The sequence below is a fragment of the Procambarus clarkii genome, chromosome 52 (genome assembly GCF_040958095.1).
Source record: "Procambarus clarkii isolate CNS0578487 chromosome 52, FALCON_Pclarkii_2.0, whole genome shotgun sequence".
In the NCBI taxonomy this organism is placed as follows: Eukaryota; Metazoa; Arthropoda; class Malacostraca; order Decapoda; family Cambaridae; genus Procambarus; species Procambarus clarkii.
In genome coordinates, this window is record NC_091201.1 from 29,366,746 (window position 1) to 29,393,791 (window position 27,046).

At 36.2% G+C, this 27,046-nt stretch overlaps 2 protein-coding genes across 5 annotated transcripts; both read left to right on the forward strand.

The window, feature by feature from the left end:
* Window positions 1-472: 472 nt before the first annotated feature.
* LOC138352254 (uncharacterized) lies at window positions 473-7,815 on the forward strand. Its single transcript, XM_069304595.1, has 5 exons — window positions 473-687; window positions 2,840-2,962; window positions 5,189-5,354; window positions 5,501-5,647; window positions 7,451-7,815. Exons 1-5 carry the CDS (start codon window positions 580-582, stop codon window positions 7,771-7,773), a joined length of 867 nt encoding a protein of 288 aa, XP_069160696.1. The 5' UTR covers window positions 473-579; the 3' UTR covers window positions 7,774-7,815.
* A 1,222-nt stretch (window positions 7,816-9,037) lies between these two features.
* On the forward strand, window positions 9,038-26,176 carry LOC123755393 (uncharacterized). 4 transcript variants are annotated; one of them, XM_045737989.2, is made up of 6 exons: window positions 9,038-9,229; window positions 10,583-11,874; window positions 13,602-13,690; window positions 16,006-16,129; window positions 17,167-17,826; window positions 19,923-26,176. In XM_045737989.2, exons 4-6 carry the CDS (start codon window positions 16,024-16,026, stop codon window positions 20,057-20,059), a joined length of 903 nt encoding a protein of 300 aa, XP_045593945.1. In that variant the 5' UTR covers window positions 9,038-9,229; window positions 10,583-11,874; window positions 13,602-13,690; window positions 16,006-16,023; the 3' UTR covers window positions 20,060-26,176. The 4 variants fall into 4 exon arrangements, with proteins under 4 accessions (XP_045593945.1, XP_069160697.1, XP_045593944.1 ...); XM_069304596.1 differs by lacking the exon at window positions 13,602-13,690 and having other exon boundaries at window positions 19,923-20,085; window positions 22,677-26,176; XM_045737988.2 differs by lacking the exon at window positions 13,602-13,690.
* Window positions 26,177-27,046: the final 870 nt, after the last annotated feature.

A 27,046-nucleotide genomic window follows, 5' to 3' on the forward strand; every position in this document is an offset into this window, starting at 1 on the left:
GGTAAATTCGGATCCGGATATTTTCTTCAAAACGTCAGATGTAACACAAACAAGGAGCAACGGTTTCAAGGTCAATAAGCCACAATATAGAACTCAGAATAGGAGATGCTTTTTCACCCACAGGGTTATCAACCCATGGAACCGCCTACCCGCCGTAGCCGTAAATGCCAAACCTGTGTTGAGTTTTAGACTACTGTATACCTATAGAACAGATCATCAAGGCAACTTGGGAACCTTCAACAGCAGATAAATATTATAACATTGACTGTTATTGTTCATTTGTTAAACACCCGACCATATAAATAAAAAGTTTATTTATAAATTTATATATAAAATGAGAGAGAGAGAGCGAGCGAGAGAGGGGGTCACAGGAACTGAACCCCAAAATCTAAAATGAATTTAACTAAATAATTACAAATAAAACTTATGTATGAGACTATTTTTAGGTAGAGGTGTGATAGGTTCTTCGAGTAAGAGTCAAGTTAAGAGTTGGAACTTGGAAGACTTGTGGAGGTAAACACAGACACGTGCAGCTGGCCGCCGACCCTCATGCACCTCACTTAACATTATTATATCATAATGGCGCATAGTGATTCCTCTGATGAGGATAGTGTGGAAGCGCCGTCACAGAACAAAGAACTTACACAAGCTGATGAAGCAGAACCAAAATTGAAGGGTACAGAAAGGGTAAGCGTGATTAAAAGTCATTTAAAACTCTTGTGTATCAAGTTCTGTGTTAGCTTTTAAGGCCTGTCCGAAATGCTGTGGGGTGTTAGTGGCTTTGTAAGACTGCCACATCATCACCAGCAAGTATACGTTCACAACCCATTGTGCTTTCTTGTATGTGTGTAAAATAATAAACAAGGAGCAACTGGGACCTGGAGGTTTGCAGTCACATTGTAATTACCTTTAGTGTAATTACAGGATGAGAGCTATGCTTGTGGGTGTCCCGTCTTCCCAGTATTCTTTGTCGTATAATGTAGTCTCCGTTGTGCATTGGTAAAACACTCACCCAGCACTTCGCGAGCATTCTGGCCTGGGGCGTCCATCCTTAACTGTATGCCTCTGTTCACCCAGCAGTGAATGGGTACCTGCTTGTTAAACGAATTGCCAGGTCGTATTCTGGGGAAAAATTTGAATTAAGGACCTGCCCAAAATGCAATGCGTGCCTTACAAGAATGTGAGAACTCTTGTATAACTCTTTGAGAACAGGCATCTCGACAAAGTTCATTTTGTAATTGTGAAAATGGGTACAGTTAAGTCATTCACGAGACGATTCAACAAAGCTCGTATTCCAAAGGGAAGGGAACTATCAATAAAGAATGCCAAGCCATTACACCTATATAGCACTTTGGAAGGGGTCAGGATAAGGATTTGGGATGAGACAGGTGGGAAGGAATGGTAACCAACCACATGGACAGTCGGGGATTGAACTGTACTTGTACTGTACTGTATATTGTTACGTTAGAATGTATTAGCTTTGGTTAGGCTGTGTTAGGTTAGGCAATCATATAGCCACTTCATGATTCGGGCACTGCATTGTTGCAGTGTTGGGATATTCTCACAATGCTGCTTGAGAGAATGGACTCACCACCAACATTTCCTTCTCTATGCAGAAGTGAGGTGGTTATTGAAAGGAAAGGGTCTTGTATGCCTTTTTGAACTGAGGGAAGAAATATTGCAGTTTCTGTGAGAGTGAAAATCTGATCTAGAAGAGTCTTTGTTGAATAAGGAATGGATGGCTAAGCTTTAGTGTATGGTGGATGTATTTAGCACTCTTAATGAACTTAATATTCTTAATGAACTTCAGGGGTCTTGTACAAATATTTTTACACTGGAAAATAAAATGGATGCATTAAAAAAAAATGACTCTTTGGGATAGTTGCATACAAGAGGAAGATACAGAAATGTTTCCACTTTTGGTAGAATTTTTCAATGCTGCTAATGTCAGCCAGAAAGTCATATATAACATAATAAATCAACATTTAAGGCCATTAGCTGAAAACTTTAATAATTATTTCCCTGAAAATGAAGATCCTCATAAAGGTAATCTATAAATAAATAAATAAATAAATTTTTATTCAGGTAAGGTACATACATACACCTTGAGGTTATCTTGAGATGATTTCGGGGCTTTAGTGTCCCCGCGGCCCGGTCCTCGACCAGGCCTCTACCCCCAGGAAGCAGCCCGTGACAGCTAACTAACACCCAGGTACCTATTTACTGCTAGGTAACAGGGGCATTCAGGGTGAAAGAAACATTGCCCATTTGTTTCTGCCTCGTGCGGGAATCGAACCCGCGCCACAGAATTACGAGCCCTGCGCGCTATCCACCAGGCTTCGAGGCCCCATACATGGTAAGATACAAAGTATTGCTTTGTCTGGATTAATCTCTGGATAATCTCTGGATTAGAGACATTATTCAGATAATCTCTGAATAATCTCTGGATTAATAATCCCTTCTTGGAAGATATAAAATCATGTGCACTTGATCCTCATGAAAAAGAAAAGCTGATTGTCTTGTGATGTCACTCTGGTGTCCAGACATAAAATGCAATCATTGTCTCAATTTTGGATATCACTCCAAAAAGAATATCCATCTCTTAGTTATAAAGCTATCAAATTGTTGGTCGTTTTTTGTGAATTCCTGTTTGCGTGAAAATACTTTTTTAGCCCTGTCAGTAATACTAAAAACCAGAGAAATCAAATTGATAATGCAAGGCTTATTTATATACAGTATATTTTTTCCATGGTATTAATTCTTCATAAATCAAAGCAAATGTATTGTGTAAAAGCAATAATTTATTTATTTTTTATTATCATTCTTTTATTTTTTGCAGATTTTGAGTAAGGTAACCAATAAACCAGATGATTATAGTTTCCTTGAGGAGCCGGGCGCTGCTAAGGTGCAAAACTTGGATTCCAATACAGAATTGTACATTTTTGCAATACCAAGTAAAACTGTAAGTGAATGGTTTTTAGTTTGTTTTTATTGTAGAATAACTTAGGGTTTTGCCCCTTTTATTAACTATTTATTAGATTACCATTGTATTGACTTAAAACAATGAGTTTTGTTGCATTTACACAAGTTCCAATTGAAATTGGGCAGTGAAGCCCTATTTATTTGTATTTATTAATATGCAATGTCATGAAAATGGAATCAGAATCATTAACTTTATTTATAACAACTTAACAAATCATTACAATTATGGCTGAATTATCAGGTATGCAGCTATCCAAATCAGATTTGCATTTTCAGCATAAAGTGATTAACATTTAGTTTACAGTTTGAAAGGTGATACACATATTTGAAAAACTAAATGTAGCTCATACTTTTTCAAACTGAGTTTAAACTTGAAACACCTTTCATGATTATTAACCCTTAAACTATGTGACCTATAAAAATAAATCTCATGGAAGTGCAAGTATTATGGACATTGCAATACAATATTTAACCATGTAAAAGGCAACTTAGAACCATCAAATTATGAAGGATTACCATGTAAAACGTAGCACATACCATAATTATACAAATTAGAAATGGCTATAAGTGTGAGGTTTATAAAAGTAATTTTTGCAAATTCTTGTCAGTATTGCTTAAGGGGTGACATTTTATTTGTATCAAGAACAGATGGCAGCATTTACCAGTTTCAATTACAGTACCTGTTATCAAGGTCAGTGAATTTGGTTGAACATTGCATTTTCCTGAATTTATCTGAAGGCCGTTAACTCTAGTGGCCTCGGCAAGGATGAGATGCTGGCAGCTTGTTAAAGCAACCCCATTATTCCTGAGGATGTTTTCCAGACAAATTTTAAATTGGAGTATTGTCTTGGAATTTATGTCCTTGACAAGTAGGTGAAAGGTTTTTAACTCTTGAAATGTGCATACCGTCTTAAGATGCTTGTCCATTCTCTTGATTGCCACATTGTACAAATTGCTAAAATAACCAGAAATGTACAAACAAAAGCAATGCACCTAACCTACTGATGCATAGAAAACAAGGATATTTGAGAGCTGCTTCTTTTCATTGTACAGTATTTTGTATTTTGTCTTTGTACACTGGGACCATAACTTTCATAATTAGACATGCTAATTGAGAGGACAGATTGGCATAACATCCTAGAATGTTTTAGGTATTTTGCATAACATTTAACACTGCTGGCAATGTACAAAATGAGATGTATTAGGTGAGAGGACGGGTTGGTATATCATCCTAGAATGTTTTAGGATTTTTGCGCAACTTTTGAAACTTTGCCGTTACAGGGTGTTCCAAACTGATATTTGAGGTCTGCAATAAACATCTGCCATCTTGAAAAGTAGGTGATTATCAAAAGACGGTACCAAAGCCATCTTGAAAAGTGACAAGATTTTTTAGGCATTTATCCTATTCTCAAGGCATGATTTTTAATAATATAGGAAGACAAAAACCTTGTTTTGAATACTATTTTTCTGTGCACATATAGATGATGCCTGATGTAACCCTTGTGAAAACGCAAGAGCTATGGCTCTTGGATTGAGGTCGTCAATTACATCATCATCCCATTTTTTGTGGGGCAACCATGATTGCCTTGAACAGCAATATGGTTACAGGAACACAGTAGCACAAATCTAGACGAGAGAACATAGGGAAAATGATTATTACATACAAAAAGCCTCTAAATTGGAAATAGAGCAAGAGAACATATCTGGAAGCTGATAATATAAATAAATGTACTAAAAATGGAAGGAAGTACTCATAGCCTGTGTGGGTATTTAATAAGTGGAATGTACTGAAAGAAGTACAGTACTGTAGTTGTGGAAGCCACCTCCAACAACTGTAAGGTCAGTTTTGACCCTAAATTTTTAATGTCAGGAAAGTTAAAATTATAATATACAGTAACAGGTGCAACAAGGCCATTAAGTAGGGCATAGTAGCTAGACCTCACTTCTTTTTAATCAGTAGGTAGACACTGTTAGGCAAGCCCCTTTTCCTCCACGTGTTTCTGCTGCTCCACCTTTTTCTTTTCTTCCTCCTTCACATTTTCCTCCTCTTCCTCCCACCCCTTCCACTATTTTTATCTGTTTCCTTATCCAAAATCTAACCCCTCCTCCATCCCTTACTCGTTACATGGCCCTATGTGTATACCAAGATATGCTGGAAACCCATTTTTTGCCACCCATGATTTAAAATGGTTTTCTTGATTTTCAGTTAGATCCACTGAACCTGGTAAATGCACACATAGTTATTGGTGGTACAAAAGAGCAAAACCTTATTGTGCAGAAACAACAATACAGAATTGTGACTTGTGAAAATTCTTCTGCGGATGACACTTCCACCCTTTTTCTTCCTGATGAAAAGGGTGAATTACACGCAGGTTTGTATCGGAAAGGTTCATTTAATTCTAGTTTCATAATTGTTGTAACACTGATGCATGTTTCAGAAATATTAGATACATACTACAATACAAATTTAATAACTTATTACAGTTATTAAAATATTTTACATTATGTCTAATTTCAGTCAACTCGATGGTCAAGGGTCGTGTGATGATCAGAGGCCAGCTTGGAGACCTTGACAATCATTCAAGAATAAATATAGATGACCTTAGGTGTGTTCAGCACAAACCACCGACAGATATAAAAGAGAGGAACTTCTGGAGTAGCATAGGTGAGTGTAGAAGGCTCCTCTTGAAACGGCATTTGTATTTAAGCATTAATGTTGTACGTGTACCAAAAAATGCATATTACTGTAAAATAAATTAAAAAATAGGCTCTGATGCAGTACTATTTTGTAGAAATAGAAATGTTCTTTAGCACCTTTTTGGATATGACCAGTTTTTGTATTATATTGCTTCTTAGTGACACTAAAATTGAAGGGTACTTCAGGATCAAGAATAAGTTTCTTCCTATGCATTTTCATGGCTAAGGATAGATTTTTAACTCTGTTTATTTCAAAGCCTGACTTTTTTTTTTTTTTTCGTCAAGACTTTTCTTCCATTTCTGAGCAAGTGTGTTCCCATCTTATCGTGGCAGAATATTTGATAACAGTAATCATGTATAATCTCAGTCATTATGTAAGATAAATTTAATAGATGTGCCGATGTGCCTCCTACTTGTTATCTACCTATTAATGGTTCTGGGGATCAATGTCCCCACAGCCCAGTCTCTGACCAGGCCTCCTGGTTGGTACAGTAGTCTGATGTTTATCAGGTTCTCTTTTGAACACTGTGAGAGGTCAGCCAGTTATGCCCCTTATGTGTAGTGGGAGGGGGGTGTTGAAAAAGTCTTGATGTTGATAATTCTCTCTCAGCATACCTTTCATATGGAGTTATTTCTGTGTGCAGATTTGGAACCAGACCCTCTAATATTTTCCAATTGTAGATCATGTATCTCTCACCTTCAGTCTAGAGAATAAAGATTTACATTTTTTTAGCAGTCCCAACAATTTAATGTTTTATTGAGTGGATTTTGACACTAAAAGACCTTTGCATGTTTTCCAGCTTTGAATGGGACAAAAATATTCCATCTTAGAGCACTGGTGTCTTAAAAAATATCATTTGTATGGCATCTCTTGTTTGAAAGGTTCTTGTTATCCAACCTGTCATTTTTCTTGCAGTTGTGACAGCTACTTCATTGTGGTCTTTAAAAGCAAGATCTTCTGATCTATTCCTTTCACAGATTACTATTGGGTCATATTCAGCCTTATTTGCATGATGCAGAATTAAATTGGTAGATTTGTCAAATAAATTTAGTGAAGTGGGCATGACAGCCGAGTGGACAGCGCTTTGGATTTGTAGTCCTGAGGTTCCGGGTTCGATCCCCAGTGGAGGTGGAAACAAATGGGCAGAGTTTCTTTCACCCTGATGCTCCTGTTACCTAGTAGTAAATAGTTCGACAGCTGCTACAGGCTGCGTCCTGGGGGTGTGTAACAAATTGGAAGCCTGGTCTAGGACCGGACCGCAGGGACGTTAAGCCTGAAAAAGTCTCAAGATAAGATGAAATAGAAATAGGAGTTATTTGGCCTTGTGCCTTTTAGCCATACTGTACTAGGTTGACTCATGGTAGTTTGATGGAAAGAAACCCTACCTTCTCTTAATGCCCAAGTTGTCTTGTTTCACATGGTTATGCACCTTGTTAAGTGCCCAGATCTTGAAGATGTCCATAAATTGTTTTTGCCTTTCTTGAGGTTATCTTGAGATAATGATCTTAAATCTACAGTCATTAGATATTTGCCTTGGTGACTCGAATATCTTAACTGTAGCAAAGTACAGTACTGTACTGTATATGTCTTTCTATTCTCGTGTTAATATCTTCGTTAATATGTAAGTTCTGCACTGTATCTTGCTTTTGCATTTACTTGTAACATTAATATCCTCTTTTTTTTTATTTAAGTTTTTAGCGGCACTACAGAGAAATATAAAAGATGGATATCATGGATATCATGTGTTAACATATTGATTTCTTATGACAGATAATGCAGTGGAATCTGAAGTAATCAAAAATACAGTCGACAAGGGAGTGGATGAAACATTGACGCACAGTGCAAAGAAGAAGAAAAAGAAGAAGCGGCGTGAATCAATGGATTTAAATGATGGCAGCCAGGCTAAGGAAGCATTGGATATTGATTCATCTCTAAACACTTCTACTACACACAAAAAGAAAGTAAAAAAATCTAAACGACAGAAAGAAGTGAATACAGACTCAAGTGCAGAGAATCTTGTAATTAGCGATGACATGTTTGAAGATTCTCCAAAAAAGAAGAAAAAGGTTAAATCTTTTAACGTTACAGTGTAATGTGTTTCAGTATAAGTGAAATAAATAAATGTTAATATTAAACAGCTGTTATTTATTGCATCATTTACACTTGTATCTTTTATATCATCAACCAATTATTTATATGACAAAAAAAATGCTGTAGTACAGCATTTTTTATTATGATCAATATAAGTTCCAAATATGGTTATGAGAATATAAAGATAATGTACAAATGAATTTTGGTGAAAGATAATAATGAGAACATTTAGTCATGTGAGGAACGTGCTGATGTAGTAAATATTGTACAGTATGCTTATTAGATGAAAAGGATATGAGCAAGACGAACAATATTGTGGAATATGGATCCATTAACATCCATAAATAAGACAGTGAAGAAGCAACCTTATAATAGTTGTGGGTAAACAAATGAAGAGATACACCACTTTCCTTTCACCTGGGCTGTAGGACTCTTGAATCATGGACCCTACCCGTGTGATGCCAAAGTTTTATTGATCGAGCTACTGAGTAGTCTTAACATCACTGTTAATTATAAATACAACCACTAACAGTATAAGTGAAGTGCACAACAAAACTGCTCAGATGATAAGTAAGTGGTGCACAATGAACTACCACTCACAGAATGAGTATGAATGCACATTAAACTGCTGCACACGCAGGGTGAGGGTGCAAAGCTAATTATCATTCACAGGAGTTTGGGTGCAAAAAAGTTACCGCTCATAGCATGAATGTGAAGAATGCAACAAGCTACTGCTGGGGGTGCACAATAAACTACAACCTGGAAGATGAATATGGGGTGCACAATAAACAACCATCTACAGGATGTAAATATATGTATCGCATGTGAGAATAGTGTTGCGATGAATATTTCAAATATGGCGCCCCCATAGTTGCACGCTATTAAATTGTTGCTGACTTTAAGACTGAAGCATTGCATTTTTGTTTGATTTTCGTTACTCTAATATTGGTTATCAATACAACATTTTCATATCTACAAGATATATGGGCGGAAATTGTTCCGTGTTTATTTGCAGGTAAATACCTGTCATTTAATTTAGAACGTTCAATTGTCTCTTTAAACGTCAATGATGCGGCCAGCCTGCCAGATGTTTGGCATCATGAAAACATTGCTAAATAACATTATTGTAAGCCATATTCATCTAACCTAATGGCAAATATGTAAAACATTACGGATGAATGCCAATGTATAACTGTAATTCACCACATACATATCAGCATGGAAGAAAATATAGTGTAAATAGAAAGGTGTATTTGGGTTGCCGGCAGCCGTCCACGTCACGTAAACAAACCCGGGAGACGCCAGGCAGACCTTCTCTCCCTCGTGTGCCTCTACGGTAATACCACCTGGCTCTTCGGCCTCTTGTGGGCGCTCTTGTGTACGTGGCAAGCTACTCCCTCTTGATAAATCAAGAGAAGTTCATGTGGTGTAAGCCGACTCATCTACATGCGAAAATCAGTAAGGATAATGGATTTCAGATACAACTATTGAGGCCAAAAAAAAAAATGTGGCACGAAATTCTAAATGTATTTTTTGTTTGCAATATATATATATATATATATATATATATATATATATATATATATATATATATATATATATATATATATTGATAGGGATACACAGGCCGTTATTTAATAAACTACTGGATATGTGAGTGTAGTTACCAAAATGTGATGTGAAATTTCGAGGAGCCTTTGTTAATTAAGCTAGGTTAAAAATGCGACGTTCTAAGAATAACATGTATGGGTTCTTGTTAACGTGTCCAACTTTTATTATGGTGTTGACAGACGTTTCAGATACATAGAAAACATTTCAAGATACAGTATGTGTCTAGGAGCGATTTGGTACTTTGTATATATGTTTATCCTTTTTCCTGTGATATTTTGCTTTAGCATTATGTATTTCGATGTTTCCTTTTCTGCAGGTTATGAAACTATATATGAAACAGTAATTTTGATAATTTGTAAGTGTAACTGGGTGGTTATATTCCATCATTACCATCGTCATTATGTTGTTTGTTAACAGGAACATTTTGTGTGGCAATCCTGGCATTATTTGGGGCTTATAAACTTGTACCAAGCTATCGCAGTTGCTTTTAACTTCTCTAAATTAAAATTGTCTTTATTTATTGCGGTAACCATTTACCAAAAGTATATTCAGAGAGCTGTGGAAGGTCTTCATATTTAATCCAAGGCATTTTTCCATTTGTGTGAGAGCTCGTTCGTTCACGGGCTGCAATATTGAAATGTGTGAATTGTGTAACTCCCAAGAAAAATACAGTGGCGTCCACATAAAAGTAAGCATTATAACGTCAGCTGGATCTTAGATTTTATCATTGAATAGGAAATTTGTTCCAAAATTGAGTTGAGAGGCGATCACGGCACAGGTGTATTTTGGGCTAGGCTCTTTTTAGACCTTGTTACTGGCTGTAATCAGCTGCCGCGTGGCTTCTGGAGGCTTGCCATTACACTTTATCTTTTCTGCCCGTTGAAATTCGCTCTTCATATATACACACATATATGAACAAATGACCATAAAATGTTCCACCATAATGACGTTTCGTGGTCCATTTTGCTGCAATTTTAATACTAAAAATAGTGATGTTATTTTAATTCGTGGAATTTATATTCCACGATTGTATTAGCATTCACAATATATTATTAATTGCTGCTGTTGCTAAGTTCAGAGTTTTAAATTTAATAGAACAATATTTCATACTAATAACCTTCTTTTCAGTGTAATTTTTTTGCCAGTGAAAGTAACCATTTTTTACATGCACACTTCCCAACTCAGGCTGATCCGTTGCAGGTCCTGGACAGAAGAGCCAGTTGGCATCAGCACACAATAAGAGTGGCATCCAGGTGCTCTCGAGCCTGGACAGGACATAAGGAAACTTGGAATCAAATCGTTCCTCTCCACCGTGTAATTGAGAGAGGCATATGACTCGAACGTGTACCAGAGTACAGACCTTGAATTTGTAGCGAATACAGAATAGAGTATAGAGTTCAGTAGAGTTCGATGCAGTATTGGACACTTCGACGGGACATCAATAGTAACCTAGTTCCGACTTGGAATTAGTCTTCTCATCGTCACTTAAAGCTAAAAAATCAACTGTGAACCGTTTTTGTACAGTATACAAATGCATTATTTTATCAGAGCTTGAAGCTGGTGGATTCTGTAATATTTTAAAGAGTTGTGCCGGAACTTGCAGGTCATTCTTCGTGAATTTGAAATTTTGTGTGATTGGAATTAAGTAGTGACTGAACACCGTGGCCTTTCCCCTGTAACGTCAATGTGATTCATTCCCCGTGGCACAAGCTTGGCCTTGTAATTGTAGGAGAATTGTGTTGTTTACCTTGGTGTACTGTCGTGGCCCCTGCTCCTGTGGCATCATTGTGGCCCCTGTGATACCATCGTGGTCGTGATATCATCGTGGCCCTTTGATACCATCGTGGCCCTGTGATACAATCGCGGCCCTGCGATACAATCATGGCCCTGTAATACCATCGTGGCCCTGTGGCACCATCGTGGCTCTGTGATGCCATCGTGGCCCTATGATACCATCGTGGCACTCCTGTGACACCAACTTAGCCCTGCTCTGTGATACTGTCGTGCCCTTTGACCGCCGTGGCCCTCCTATAGCACTAACGTAGCCACTGACACCTTTGTGGCCCTTCTCGTGACACCATCGTGGCCCTCATATGACACCGTTGTGGCCCAGCCCGTGACATCGCGGCTCTGCCCTTGTGACACTTTCGCGACCCTACCCACGTGACACCATCGAGGCCCTACCCTTGTGACACCATCGAGGCCCTACCCTTGTGACACCATAGCGGCCCTACCCTTCTGACACTATCGCGGCTCTACTCTTGTGACACCATCGAGGCCCCTACCCTTGTGACGTCAGGGAGGCCCCGCTCTCTGACACCATCGTGGACTTTCCTGTAAAGTCACAGTGGCTCATTCTTCAAGAGCCAGGACCTTGTTTTCTCCCCAGTTGACCTCCCCCGCCCGCCAAAGTGAAGGTCTTCGCAAGAGGAATCATGTCCACCTCTGCCACCAGCGAGGTCACCGATGTACTCATCAAAAGAGGTTTTAAGGTAAGTATACAGAAAGCTCCCTTTATACGTATGCATGTGTAGGCGTATATGTGGATATAAGACAGTATATGTATTTATGTGTGAGTATATGTATACTGTATTTATAAAGTTGATCAGTAACGCATCTTGGAAAATAAATGCATTTATTTATCTCGTTATGGAAATAGGCAGTAAGTAACAAGGTCTCGTCTGATATGGCTGGGCGCCTTTTTTTGATAATTACTTGCTTCCTCTGATATGAAGTGTTGAAGGTTCCTCAAAAGAAGTGTTGAACCTGTCGAGGTTCTTCAGTCCTGCTGAGGAACTTCGACAGGACTATCGTACTCTTACCGTCGATAGGTTCATTATGCAGTCGACAAGTCCATAATATCAGACGGAAGCGTGTTACTTTTTCCTACATTTCCTATGAATAATGTAAATATCCATAGGTTTGTATGTAAACTTCTCGTATAGATGTGTTTAAATATGTACTTGCCGAAGTGTCTGAGTATAGGTGTTTGTATAGTTATATGTAGAGATGTGGTGCGTATATAGAACTTCTCGTATAGATGTGTTTAAAAATATTCTTGCAAAAGTGTCTGTGTATAGGTGTTTGTGTAGTTGTGTGTATATATATATATATATATATATATATATATATATATATATATATATATATATATATATATATATATTTATATATATATATATATATATATATATATATATATATATATATATATATATATATATATATATATATATATATATATATTTATATATATATATATATATATATATATATATATATATATATTTATATATATATATATATATATATATATATATATATATATATATATACTTATATATATATATATATATATATATATATATATATATATATAAGTATATATATATATATATATATATATAAGTATATATATATATATATATATATAAGTATATATATATATATATATATATATATAAATATATATATATATATATATATATATATATATATAAATATATATATATATATATATATATATATATAAATATATATATATATATATATATATATATATATATATATATAAATATATATATATATATATATATATATATATATATATATATATATATATATATATATATATATATATATATAATATGTTTGTATAGTTATATGTAGAGATGTGGTAGATATTTACATTTATCTAGCCTAAAATTGAGATTACTGAAGGTTTCCAAAATCTTAGAAGCCTCGTGTCCTTGGTTCGCATATGTACTTTGCAGTATTTATCAACGGCAAACACAACAAATAGTGCTGAGAATCATTGCACTTAAACTTGATAATATAATGCTAAATATCATTTGAGTTTGACAAGTTATATTATAATAATAATAATATTTGGTCCTATGTATGGCTAAATGAGATCACAACAGCTGAGTTAATGTCAAATTGCATTCTACTTACTACAAGTAGTTTTAATATCTGTGAGTGAACGATTATCTCACATTATTGTTAATATCTGTTGACACAAGACTACCCACTTTATGGGTAGTTTATAAGTTCATCTTTCCAAGCCTCATCAGCTTTGATACAAATATTATTTTTTTGGAATATTTTTATACAGGTCACTAGTAAAATTATATGGTAAGAAAATAATGTTATTATTTCATTCCTGGAAAATATCGAAATCTTTATCAAGTGAGTTGTGAAATAATGCTGCTTTTGACAGGATGGGGAAGCCACTGTGCTACAGAAAGGCACCAACGAGCTATGAGTTATTGTTACTAATGATGGGAACATCCAGTCAGCAAAATCATTGTGAGTACGAGGATTCACGCTCAAAATCAACCTTACGCACTCTTCCCCCACACACCACACTTTACGCCCTTCTTATGAGGACATGCAACATTGCACATTGATATAGGCAAATGCACTCTTTGATATCTGCACCCTCAGTTACGAGATTGACTTTATTATCAGCATATTTTTGTTAAGTTTACAATACCAGTACTTTGTTTAAGATTTGTTAAGCCTATGGAGTCTGCCTCGGTAGTGATAGCTATATGGCTGTTGAATGAATATATGTTGATAGCTTATATGCAAATTTTAGATCTTGTCTCCTTAGGTGATATTGATAAATGTCGTCGAGTTTCTCCACACCATTCTATACTTGATAATTTAAGCTGATGATCTCTTGCGTATTATTTCAGTTTACAGTATGTCTTATGTTTCTGGAAAATATAGTTCACCCAAGTTTCCTATAGACATCATAAAATTTTAACAAATGCAATAAAAATGAACATTATCACATTAATTTCATCAAAATGTAATTTAAGCGACGTGGTAAGACAATAATAATAATAATAATAATAATAATAATAATAATAATAATAATAATAATAATTTTATTCATAAGAATGTGCATACTGTACAAAGAAGATGAGATAAAGGGACAATTGTAGGTTCAGGTGTTACACTTAATGAAGCCATTAACTACTACGCTTCAGTATGATGGGAGGAAGGTAGAGAGGGTAAGAGACCGGGGATAGGGGAAGAGAGAGATGAGAGAAGGTAGGGGGAGGGAGAAGAGAGACCCGGGCACAACCGGGTACACTAACTTTATATATGTTAAACACGTTTGGAAATAATATAAACAAATACTGCGAATCTGTTTCATGCTTTGCTTATGAAATACATAATGGAATACGATAATTCGCTGACTTCTATTACACTGCATTAGGAACTGTAGTTACAGAAGAACAATACCACAAGAGCGTACTATATTTGGTTAATTATGACCTCATTGCTGGCATTGTTGACCTTGATACGTTGTTGATACCCAAAGTATAATAATTTAATAATAATTCGTTTTGGCAGGGGACAGGCAGCCAGAGTGTATGCATACACGTTAGGTTTATATCGAAGTTCCCCCCCTTCCCCCAAGGTCGAATTACTGACTGCGCCCAGGATGCAATCCCTCAACAAGCTGACTAACTCCTGGGTAGCTACTTGATGCTAGGGCACTAGAAAATGCGCCCAACCATTTCTGTCCCGCCAGGGACTCGAACCCTGAATTTTCGATTGTGAGTCGATAACGAACCCGACTGTCTTTACGGGTCCCTTAAATGCAAATAATACAAAATAATACTTAAATAATACAAACATTAACCCAAGCATACAAACCATATTATATATTCACACACAACGTAAAATAATATTTTGTCTTTGAGTATTAAACGCTTAAACTTTTTACGAAAAAAAATCAAGCCTTAGAATATTACCAACTTATGTAAACTGTTTTTAAGTGATTTTTACGGTATGACTTTGTTATGTATATTAACGTTATATCTTGTGTCAGACAGTAAATCACAATAACGGAGTTGAAAATGAAACACAGTAAAACCCACACATCTAAAAAAAAAAAAATATTGGAAGTAATGACGTTTTGGTCCATCCTGGACTGTTTGGTGTCATTCCATATGGTTTCTATTTGTGTTAATTTTGTGAAACCGATATACGTTTGGTTTATGTTGTATCATATACCATTTGGGGGACCTTCGACAAGCCGCCGGCTTCCTGTCCTCGTTGAGGCCACTAGTGTTAGTTGCTCCCCAGGTAAATTCCGGTAAAATCATTCCGTGGCTTCATTTACGTGCAGATGAAATGGTATAAATTATATTTTCCACTTTGACGTGCACCTATGAAAAATTACATGTTTATCATGTGACAAATCTTATATAAGGTCTACCCGGTGTCCGTAGCCCCTGAAGCTGTAGTATGGGTTTCGTTCCAGACTTCTTCATGAGTATTCATCTTGGTTTATTTTCCATTTATTAATCGTTATGTTCCGTTAACGACCCGTTGATTTTTACTGTCGCATATGTTAGTGTGCTTCCCAGATTTGTTTTATCCGCTTATATGTGTGATCCATATTGCTTGGATAGCTCATTTACCGAGTTTGGTGTATGTATTGAGATTGTTTATATATATGCAGTATGTCGCATACCTGAATGTTTAGTATACCGAGGTGTGTTGCTGTATGTGTTATGCTTGAATGCTGAATGTATCGACGTATACTGCACTGTAGTCGTGTGTCCGGATACTCAGTGTATCGACGTGTGTGTGTGTTGCAGCGTGCAGCGATCGTGGGCATGGCCACTGGCAGCAGTACCGTGTTTGAAGGGGTGGTGACCATGGCTGTGGACGGCTCGAGTACGGCCGCTGCTGTTGTCGGCTCCACGCTCATACTGATTGGAGGTGAGTGCACTCAGCGCCTCTTTTGTTTACGATCCCGCATGTTTTGTGAATCCCACTTATTTGTCTGACACTCCAACCTCTTCTCTTGACACTCACGTGTTCCATTTCCACACCTCGCTGTTCCATTTATAGTCCGATCTGTTCGCTTTAGGCCTACACTATCATCTGTTCTTTTGTACTCTTAGCTGTTCTCGTTATAAATGCACCTGTTCTCTTTACACTCCTGTCTGTTCCATTTACTCTTCCACCTGTTCTATTTAAACTGCATCGGGTTTTGCGTACAATACCTCATGTTCTAATTACGCTACCACGTGTTCCTCATGTTCTAATTACGCTACCACGTGTTCCTCATGTTTTAAATACGCTACCACGTGTTCCTCATGTTTTAATTACGCTACCACGTGTTCCTCATGTTTTAAATACGCTATCAAGTGTTCTCTTATAGTCCTATCACTCTTTACACTTCCATCTGTTCTGCATACATTCCCGCTTGTTCTGATTACCCGTGCCAGTTCTCTATAATTCCACCTGTTCAAATTACACTCTCACTCTTGTTACACTCCCACCTGTTCTCATTATACTCCCACCTGTTCTCATTATACTCCCACCTGTTCTCATTATACTCCCACCTGTTCTCATTATACTCCCACCAGTTCTCATTACACTCTCACCTGTTCTCATTACATTCTCGACTGTTTTGCTTCCATTTAATGCATGTTCTGTTTAGGCTTCCATTTTATATATTTTTCTCCCAGCTGTTTTGATATATGTTCATCTGGTTTGATTACACTCCAGCCTGTTTACTGCCCTAAATATTTTGTTCACATTCCCCACCTGTTTCGTGCACACTTCCAAATGGTTTTTAATCTAACAGGCGTTCTCTCGTTATTCACTCCATTGTTCTTTCATACATGACCGTTCTTATCTGTATAACTGCTGTATGCCTGTTTCTCTATGATTCCATAATGCTGTGTTTTAGTTTCAGTGACAAGTAAGTTCACATCCGATTGTATAATTCATTTCTGGAAAATTTTCAGCGATGATGACAGTGGTATCGGCAGTCGGGTATAAGAGATACACCAAATACCGTGCCCGACAGGTGGACACTGTCATGGCTAAAGCCAGACGTATGGCTCGAGGCGAAGGTGCCGCCCCTGCCCTCCTCGATCTGGGTTCCGGGGGAGAACTTCTGCGGGTGATGGCTGCCTGCGAGAACACGGTCACCATCTGTGATACCGTAGTGCCCGCTGAAACTTACTGTAATGGAAAGATTTGCGAGATAAACATGGGAGAGATAACAGCAAAATCTGGAAGATCGGGAAGTGTTGATAATCTAGCCACAAGGATATCGAGGAAGAGTGGCAGCGTGGACACGCTAGCCACAACGAACTCCAGGAAGAGTGGCAGTGTGGATAATTTGGCTGACCTACGAACTATAGACATATACCCTGGAATGATAGTGATGCCGGTGTACTTAGAGGAGTCGAGCTGCACGGTCCATGTTTACATGCCGGACGAGCACGAGGCTCCTCTCTGGCTGTACACAGACATGGTGATGCTCTTCTGGGTAGCAGTGTTCCTGCTCAGCATTGGCCACACATTTCTCAACACGGCTTTCATAATTCTTGGACTAGCATTTAACATTCTCCCCAACGTTTCTATCGAGATTCTCTGCAGTGTCTTCGGCTGCACTGGAGGTTGGTTACACTAATACTTTTATTTGTATAAAATTACTTTTTGGGTAGTTATTCCTGCTTTTTGTACATTTCTGTATTGAGTGTTCCCAAAAAGCATAACGGCAGTTTTAAATAAGTGCTCTGCATTCTCACTGACAGCTTATAAACAGCTGTCTAATTCTGAAGTACTGTATTAATATTAAAGATGAGCTGCTTGTTTGTTTGATTACGTTACAAAGTGCTGATAAGAATGATAAGAAACACCAAGTAAAGTAGCAGCTTTTATTAAAGATGTTTCGCTTCTTATAGATTCTTAAAGCCTTAAAGTCTAAACGCCATCAGCAAATCTACTCAATAATTGATGTTTGTTTACATACTGTACTTATATCGACTATTTTTTTTTATTATATCGAGAGCGTAACACACTATTGCTTGCCTCAATTTACCAGCATGTCATTAATATCGTAAGATTGTTTTTAATTTGTTTTGCAATTAATTTAATTAAAATGTTGTTATTAACCCTACTGAATTACTAATTTTAAGAGGTATAATATGTTATTTATATAGAATGTACTGTATATTCATCTGCTATAATGCAGTATTGCACGTATATATTTTTAAAGTATGCTTATTTCATAGAACCAGCTAAAAATGATTCAAATTTCAGTATTCCTTATTCCTTGTTGTTATAATTTAAATAGACGGTGTTGAAATGTTGCATTATGTTGCTTTGCGGGGATGTCCACTATGTTGTTGTTGTTAAAGATTCGCTACCTGGAATGGAAAATTCCAAGTAGCACGGGCTATGGTGAGCCCGTAGCCACTATGTCGCCCCCCCCCCCCCCGTCATATCACATTGTCAAGTCGCCCGTGTGGCTCACTTGTCATAATTTTAAACAATAATGCCACTTTATATGGCGTCAATTTTGAGAGAAACTGAAAAAACTACTGGACTGACGTCACTGTACAGGACTTTGTGTACGGCTTCTTTATCAATGCGTTCATTAGTATTGTTGTCCAGGGAAATTGTTGAACTGACTTCTGGTTATCAATGTGTAGGCTGAAGCTGGACGGTAATAATATCTGCATGACCAGATACATAAAACAATACTATTTAGTGGCAAACATATTATCACAAGTCCTGGACACAATAATAATAGCATTTATACTGTTTGAGGTAAGGGCATTGTAATTCTAGTATTGCATTAACTAAAATTGCAAATGTTGAAACATTAATGCTGTTAAAAATTTTTTACTTAAAATTTCTTGGAAAAGTATTGAAAGTTACCGAATTAATAAAAACAAAAAGTACGATACAAGGTCATATCTAAATTACGCGTAGAGAGTAAATCAAAGGCTTCAACTTATGCGCGAAATAAAGATTAACTTCACAGATTTTAATTTTACACTTACATTCCCAGGGAAATTTAGTATGTTTATTTGTATTGATTGAGTGAACACGGTATAATTAAACTCAAGAAGTTATCTAATCATTTATTTATATTAGCTTTAAAGGCACAAACTATGACTAAATTATTCAGTCTAATAATGGGGAATAATGCTTTGTTTAGTGATTAGTTTCCTGTAATTTCCATATGGTGTTAAGGCGTGTTTTACATTAGTACCAATAAATATTGTTTTGAAGGTTGAAGGAAACCTCCAATATATGTGTAATACTTCATTCAAGCACTACAGCATTGTAGTAAGTTAAACCAAATATTGCTTTCTTAATAGAGTACTGTAGTACGTTCAGGCGATGAGTCACAATAACGTGGCTAAAGTAAGTTGACCAGACCACACACTAGAAGGTGAAGGGACGACGACGTTTCGGTCCGTCCTGGACCATTCTCAAGTCGATTGTCGACTTGAGAATGGTCCAGAACGGACCGAAACGTCGTCATCCCTTCACCTTCTAGTGTGTGGTCTGGTCAACGTACTGTAGTCATATTGAGGTTTACGATGAAATCAACTCGCCTCTTCAACACCATACTTATTCATAGCTTCTCGTTATCGTGATATCATTGTGAACTCTGGTATGTTGTATAACAGTTATATTTTTAATACTGGCATATTAAGGATAACTTTACGATAATGATATAAGCTTGTGTTTCCTGCAGGAGTATGTATAGTGGCGGCTGGTGTGGTGGCCTACCGTTGTCACCAGGTGTACCACAAGTACCTCCGGGAGAGCGCCCCGGCGCCCTTTGAGGACACAACCTTATCTAACAGTCCTGCTGTCTGGCAGCTGTTATGAAGTATATACTTCATTGAGGATTTGTGGTCTGTTGGTGTATTGGGTGTTTCCATTGAGCTGTGAGCAGGGGAGACATTTCATTCATATGCATATCTTTAACAAAAATTAACACACTAAAACTGTTACTTACGAAGTTATTATTTGTATTAAGGACGTAATATAGAATCATATTAGTTATTATTTTCATTACTAATGTTTGACAATATAAGGCTTATTTTGTGTGTTGTAATGCGTTTTCTATAGTCTAGTATGTTTTAATATTCGTTGTTGTTATAGGTTCAGCTACTCTGAACAAAAGTTCCAAGTAGCACGGGCTTTGGTGATCTCGTAGTGGACTTAATTTAATATTCAAGAAACTAGCACGGTAAAAAATGGGGTCACTTAAAAGATATAACCTTTATTATCTTAGCTAATTAACTGAAACTTTGGGATATTGATGATATGATAGTATTTACATAGTGAATATTATTACGAATTAATTCTTATGATAATCTCAGAACCAATTTTAAAACGTAATTTAAATTTAAATAGACATAGATCCTTTTTTAAGTAACTATAATTGATTAAAAGTTTAGAATTGGTTAGCAGCACTTGTTTGAATACCAAAGTTTTCTCAAGTTTTTGGCCTTCTTGGTTATTGACTGACGCAGTTCTAGTTTAGTTCATTTATTATGCACCCCATACCCATCCTGTGGGCGGTAGTGGAAAGGGTTACAGAGGCACATAATGGGCTCAGGGACTGAACCCCACAATTCATTTAGCTAAGCAAGTTGCAGCTTTGATGAACTAATTACAAATTGTAATGTACAGTATATTATTACATTGTTAGTGGGTTCAAGACCAACCACAAGTACAGTCTCTAAGCTAAGCAACTTGTATATGAGGTGAGCTAATGTCGCAATTGACATGTTTATCCCTCCCAAATCAGTGGGCAGCAGTGGATAAGTTACAATCACCCACATTTACTATCTACAGTTACCAAACTGGGGATATTTGGCTAAAATTTCTGGTGATAGACCATTTTGACTGAAATATCTGAACATTTCTTGAACATTTGTTATAGAGTTGTCTATAAATTCACGTATATTTTCGTACTGTTATCACATACAGTGACGGAGGGTGTTCAAATAATTATGTTGAAACAGTTTACATTTGGTCGGGTTGGTGGCTCTGCTCTGAATAGGTAAACGATTCCTCATCGCCTATGTTGGAAGAGCAATAATTTTGTTGTAAATTTCAAATCGAAGGTTTAGGTTAGGTGGGTTGCATAATTGTTTTGGCTTATGTCAAGTTTCGTGGTAAAGCTTTTTATGAAATATGAGATTAGATTTTATGATTAGATTTATTCTAATCATAAAAATAAAACTTAATATGATAACATTAGACTTATTCTTACTGTAAAATTTGTTGTATATTGTTTGTTGTACGGGTTGTATATATATGTAGGGTTCACTAATTGGATGCGGCTTTTTTTACAGGTAATCCATTTTGTAATATGTAGAAAGCACTAATATTTATTTTATGCATATTTAAAAACAAATATAACCTTAACTTGAAAATCGTAAAATTTAGTTGTACGTTGTTTTTTAACCATATTAGTTTGTTATACATTGCAAGCATTAATTGTTTCATAAATTTTGAATCTTGTTAACCATGCATTGTCAAGGAGTGCATGAAGTTTAATAGTTTTAATTACCTGCAATAACTTAAACATATCTGATGTTTCTTTATTGTCACATAAATTAGATAGTTTGTAATTTATTGCTTTAATTGTCGATAATTTGACGTTATCAATAGAAGTAAAAAAAGACCGAAATATTGCCATATTGTTTCATACTTATTATATTAAATTGTTCAATATATAAATTGATGAATATCAATAATAATGTACAAATAGCATACTTCCTTTGAGTAAATTCATGCTTTGTAACACGTTTCAATCATCTGTTATATTTTTATTCTAAGGATTCGAGTGCAGTGTCTTAAAAGAGAACTTCAGTGTGGACCAAGAGACTTTGTTTACCTGTTTGCTAAGTCATAGAACCAATGTTCAGTGTTGTTTTATATAGATTAATATATCAATATATTGGGTTTGGAAAGTTTATATATAGCGAGTTATTGATTGCAAAAAAAACTATATGTATATATATGTTAACGATTGTATATTTTATTTTGCATATACAACAATGTGCATAACATATATATAGCACAGCCACACTGCATATCATTACACGAGAACATATTTGTTTAGAAGTCTTCCCCAAAGCTCAGGTGTGTTCCACTGGCTGGTCTCTAGCGCCTAGCCACAAGTGTTGGGCTTTGAGACGGTTTTTGCTGGCCAACTTTACCTGCCAACTCTCGCTTACTCCCTTGTGTTCTTCCCTCAACAAAAGTCACTATGATGATGCATGCCAATATCAGTGTGTCAAACGAGGATTCTAGGCGTCGTGTTTGGTGTCTAGTGCCGTTTTTCCACATTTTTAAAAATCAAAATAGTTAATTAAATAGAGGTTTCATGTGTTGTATGGAGCATTTTGATGTATATGGGCTGTATTTATGTGGAACTGTGGAAACATCAAATCGGTGGTTTGATTGTTCTTTTATATTTTTATTTCAGAATTGAGAAAAATTAGATGAGTGGAGCTTCGATCAGCCTTATTGTCGACCTCTGTCCATTCTTCTCAAAGATAATAATAATAATGATGATGATGATGAGAAAATCAGTAGAAGCCTTGATGGTGATGATAAGACAAATCTGTAGAAGCCATGACGAGGATTCGAACGTACACACTGGGGTACTCCCAAGTATACGCCCTAACCAACTCTGCCACGACATGCTAAAAAGCAATACAACCTGGGATTCATGTGACTCCTTTAACGGTCTTAAGGTTTCCACTGTATCAAAGTTTGGGTTTTACACACTGCCTCAGGACTCCTGGATTATTTAGTTGAATCCCATATTGCATTGCTTTTTGAATATGTCGTGGTGAAGTGATCGAAGGCGTGTGCTTAGGAGTACCCAATGTGCAAGTTCGAATCCTCCCCATGGCTCCTACTGGGTTTCCCATTGATATATCACGTTAATGGGATTTCTTTGTGCGAATAATAATAATAATAATAATAATGAAAAAATAACAATCGGGCCACCAATTAGTGTCACTAAATTAGTCTGAATATCGCCCTATATTTTCAGTTAATGTATGTATGTTATACTAGTATTAGTACTGTAATGCTCTAGGGGTTGGAAAACTCATACAATTTTGACTTATATTTTTATGAGCAATCAAAATTTACTTAGGTTTGAGTATTTCAAATAGTATTATAGATGATATGAAACCCAGTAGCTGTCACAGGCTAGGAGCGTTGCTGTCAAGGTGACAAAGTTTTGGCCAGACGCCAAATGCTGGAGTCTGGAATTTCATGGAGCGCATTGTGCCAACTCGTTTGTAAGTGGAAGAGACGAGCAGATCTGAGCTCCTTTTTTTTACATCCTTTTCTCCAGAAACTAAATACTTCTAAACTTTTCGCTCTTATTCACCAAGACCGTGCAGGACTATACATGAAAAAAATCATTTCAGCTTTACCATACACTCTCCAACATTACCATTCACTCACTATCTCCACTGTACATTTACATTCTTGTACATTCATGTAATTTCATAATTACATGAATTTACATAATGTATATTCATTATGCCACTAACATGCATAACGTTTCGGGCAGGTGCTTAACCTGAATTTTCCTGGAATACGGCCCGCCAAATCGTTGAACAACCAGGTGCCCATTCACTGCTGGGTGAACAGAGGCTACAGTTAAGGATTGGCGCCTAGTTAATCCTCCCCTGCCAGGATACGAGCCCAGGCCAAATCGCTCACGGAGCACGGGGCGAGTGTGTTACCACTGCGCCACGGGAACCAACAGCTTCAACATACACTTCATCATGCACTTACTCTACCATACACTCATCAACACCACTACATACTACCGTCAACAAACATCAGCACAACTATACACATCAATATGACATATCACAAAGAGCTGAAGGATTAACACATTCCTGGTGGTAGTGTGGGAGAGAGGTTCCCAATGGTGTCCCATATATTAGAACACCAATATCAATTATATAGGTGGGAAGTTGTTAATTATTGAAAAAAACATACAAATCTTGGAAAACATTTAACAAGGTCTATCACAGAGAAGCAGACGAGGATCAAAACACAAAATGGCTGATGCGAAGAGTACTGAACTGTCAACAAGGTACACAAAATTGAAGGATTTCACTAGGGAAGAAATAAGGAATGGAGGTTTTATGGGCAGGTTGGTGATGGTTGAGGATCTGCAAAAGATTCACGAAGGAAAATTTCTTACATTAGAAATAGAAGATAAAGATATTATTATTAAAATTAACCTTTTACAGGGAAGCACTTTGTAAGAAGTTGGCAACTTGATAGATAAGGTAAGGAGACCAGAAGGACAAATAAAGAAACTTGAAACAAAATGAGACATGGAAAATGAAAGGAACGGGGGGAATACAAATTTGAAGAAGTAATCAAGAGGATAAAAAGATATGGACAAGAACTAAGAGAAACTATTCAGGCTAGCTAATGCAAGGAGTTAGTCAAGGCTAACGTTTATAAGCAACTGAAGTGGAGGAAGTTAATAGAGAACTGGACAATTGTAAAGATGAAGTAAAAAATAAATATGCACAAGTCGTAAATGAGAAAGAAGCAAAAAACTATGTAAGTCAACAACAGAAATAAGCAATCATGAACTGGCATTAGATAGTCACTTAAGAAAGTACTGTAAATTAGAACAGAACACTTGACAAAGTTCTAGAATAATTTTTGAATGTTTGGAAAATTAGATACCATTTAGAGTGGACAGCAGCAGAAGAAAAAAATCACTGATAAAATGGTAGGTTAGAAGACCTCTCAACAAAGGAAAATGTCAGGGATTTTCAGAGAATAAACAAATATATAAAAGGCAAGACTCGTCCTTTAAAGGTGATATTAAATGAAGTGGGGTACTTGACATTATTAAGTATACCCTTAGTTAGGTACTTGACAGTATTAAATACTGTATGCCCTAAGCTAGGTACTTGACATTATTATGTATACCCTTGGCTGGGTACTTGGCATTATTAAGTATTCCCTTGGCTGGATACTTGGCATTACTAAGTATACCCGTGGCTGGGTACTTGGCATTATTAAGTAATGGTTATATTATGTATATGTAAGTCTCATCTTTCTAATTGTATGTATCTGTCATTTTCTTCATTTTCCAAAACATGTCTACTATTTAGAACACTGTTAGTTTGTTTAGGCCTTTCTTAAAAAAAGAAAGAAAAACCTTCAGATTAAGCTATATATCACTAGGGAAGGTAGTTTTCTATAAATTGTCTCCTGTGTCTTGTAATATATATCTATTACTGTCATTAGAATTGTAACAATTGCTGTTATTTGCTTTGTCTTTTTCAATGATTTAGTATCATGTCACATTAAAGCATTGGAGAAACGTACTACAATGCCGTAGTGCTTGAATGAAGGTGAAAGAAAGACCCAATACATGTGTAAGTGTATTAAAAACAAATTTTCGGATGTATCCTGTACCCTTTCTCAAGGTACTATATACAATATTCTGAACATTTTATACAGTACCATGGAAAAGGATGTAGGTTACATCCAAAAATTAGTTATTTAACACATTGGCGTTTTCCTTCTCCTTCATTAAAGTATTAGCATTTTTTATATACTGTATAATTATAATAGGTAATATTACTTAACAGTATTTTTCCCTTGTATTATTATTAGGAATTTGTATAATCTTATAAGTTCAGTTATAAAGGTACAGCCATTTATAAATAAAGTTATACCGTATAATGCTTAATTAAAGCTAATTTATCAATTAAAATACAATGCAGTTTTTAATATTTTTAATACATTAGGCTGTTTATAAATAGTATATTTTATAGTTCTTATTTTTCTAGGTTTACCTAACCAGTGACCATTCATTTGGATCAACTTTTAGAAAGTTGCCAAGAAATGGGTTGATAATTAAACACGGGATATATTTATTATATCTGTCCTTCTTTTACCACAATAAAACCTCTAAATAAACCTTTATTTCATCACCTACGCTTCCCTCTGGGTATGTTATATTATAAACAAATACAAAGCTAAATATTTATATAGGATTGAGCTAAAGGCATATCAACTGCACGATGGTTATTAAGACAGCGTCAGTAGCTCACTAAGTAGCAAGTATACTTTCCTGAACATCCTCTAAGATTAAAGTAAACTCAGTATATATACATCGACAAATGGGGGTAGACATTTCGGTGTATATGTTTTCAAACACCATCACTATCTCCTCACTGCGATTCTCTTTCCAACAATATTTCAACCACTGGAAAGTTATATAAGGCCTCCGCAGGAGTTTACTGGCTATATACTTTAGTATATACTAGCAAGTATACTTTATTCCTAAACACAATTTAGGGCTAAAATAAACAATCTATATACCGTGATATATTCCTAGAAGAAGGGTACAACGTGAATTTATTTTGTTGACATACATCAGCTGATATAAAACGTACGTGGTTGGTCAGTTGTCCAGCTGAGCCGGCACCGTGATTGGCTAAGCAACAAGATAAACACTTACCAAAACCAAACGAACCAAAAGTTGCAAGTAGCACGGGCTATGGTGAGCCCGTGGTGGACTTATCTGACACAGGAGCGGGGCTGTAATTGATTTTATAGTATTTAGTGCGGCATTTGAAAGCAATTTAAATGAATGAAATTTGATCTGTGAGTTTAATATATGTGAATGTATATATCACATAATACAATTAATGTGCAATCTTATGAAATCTTCGGTAAGTAAAATATGGTTTTCCTAAAACGAAAGGCTTTCCTACCAGTGGTTTAGGCCTATCATTCTCAGTAGCCTGACAATATGCTAATATGACAATTTGCCAACACAGGTCT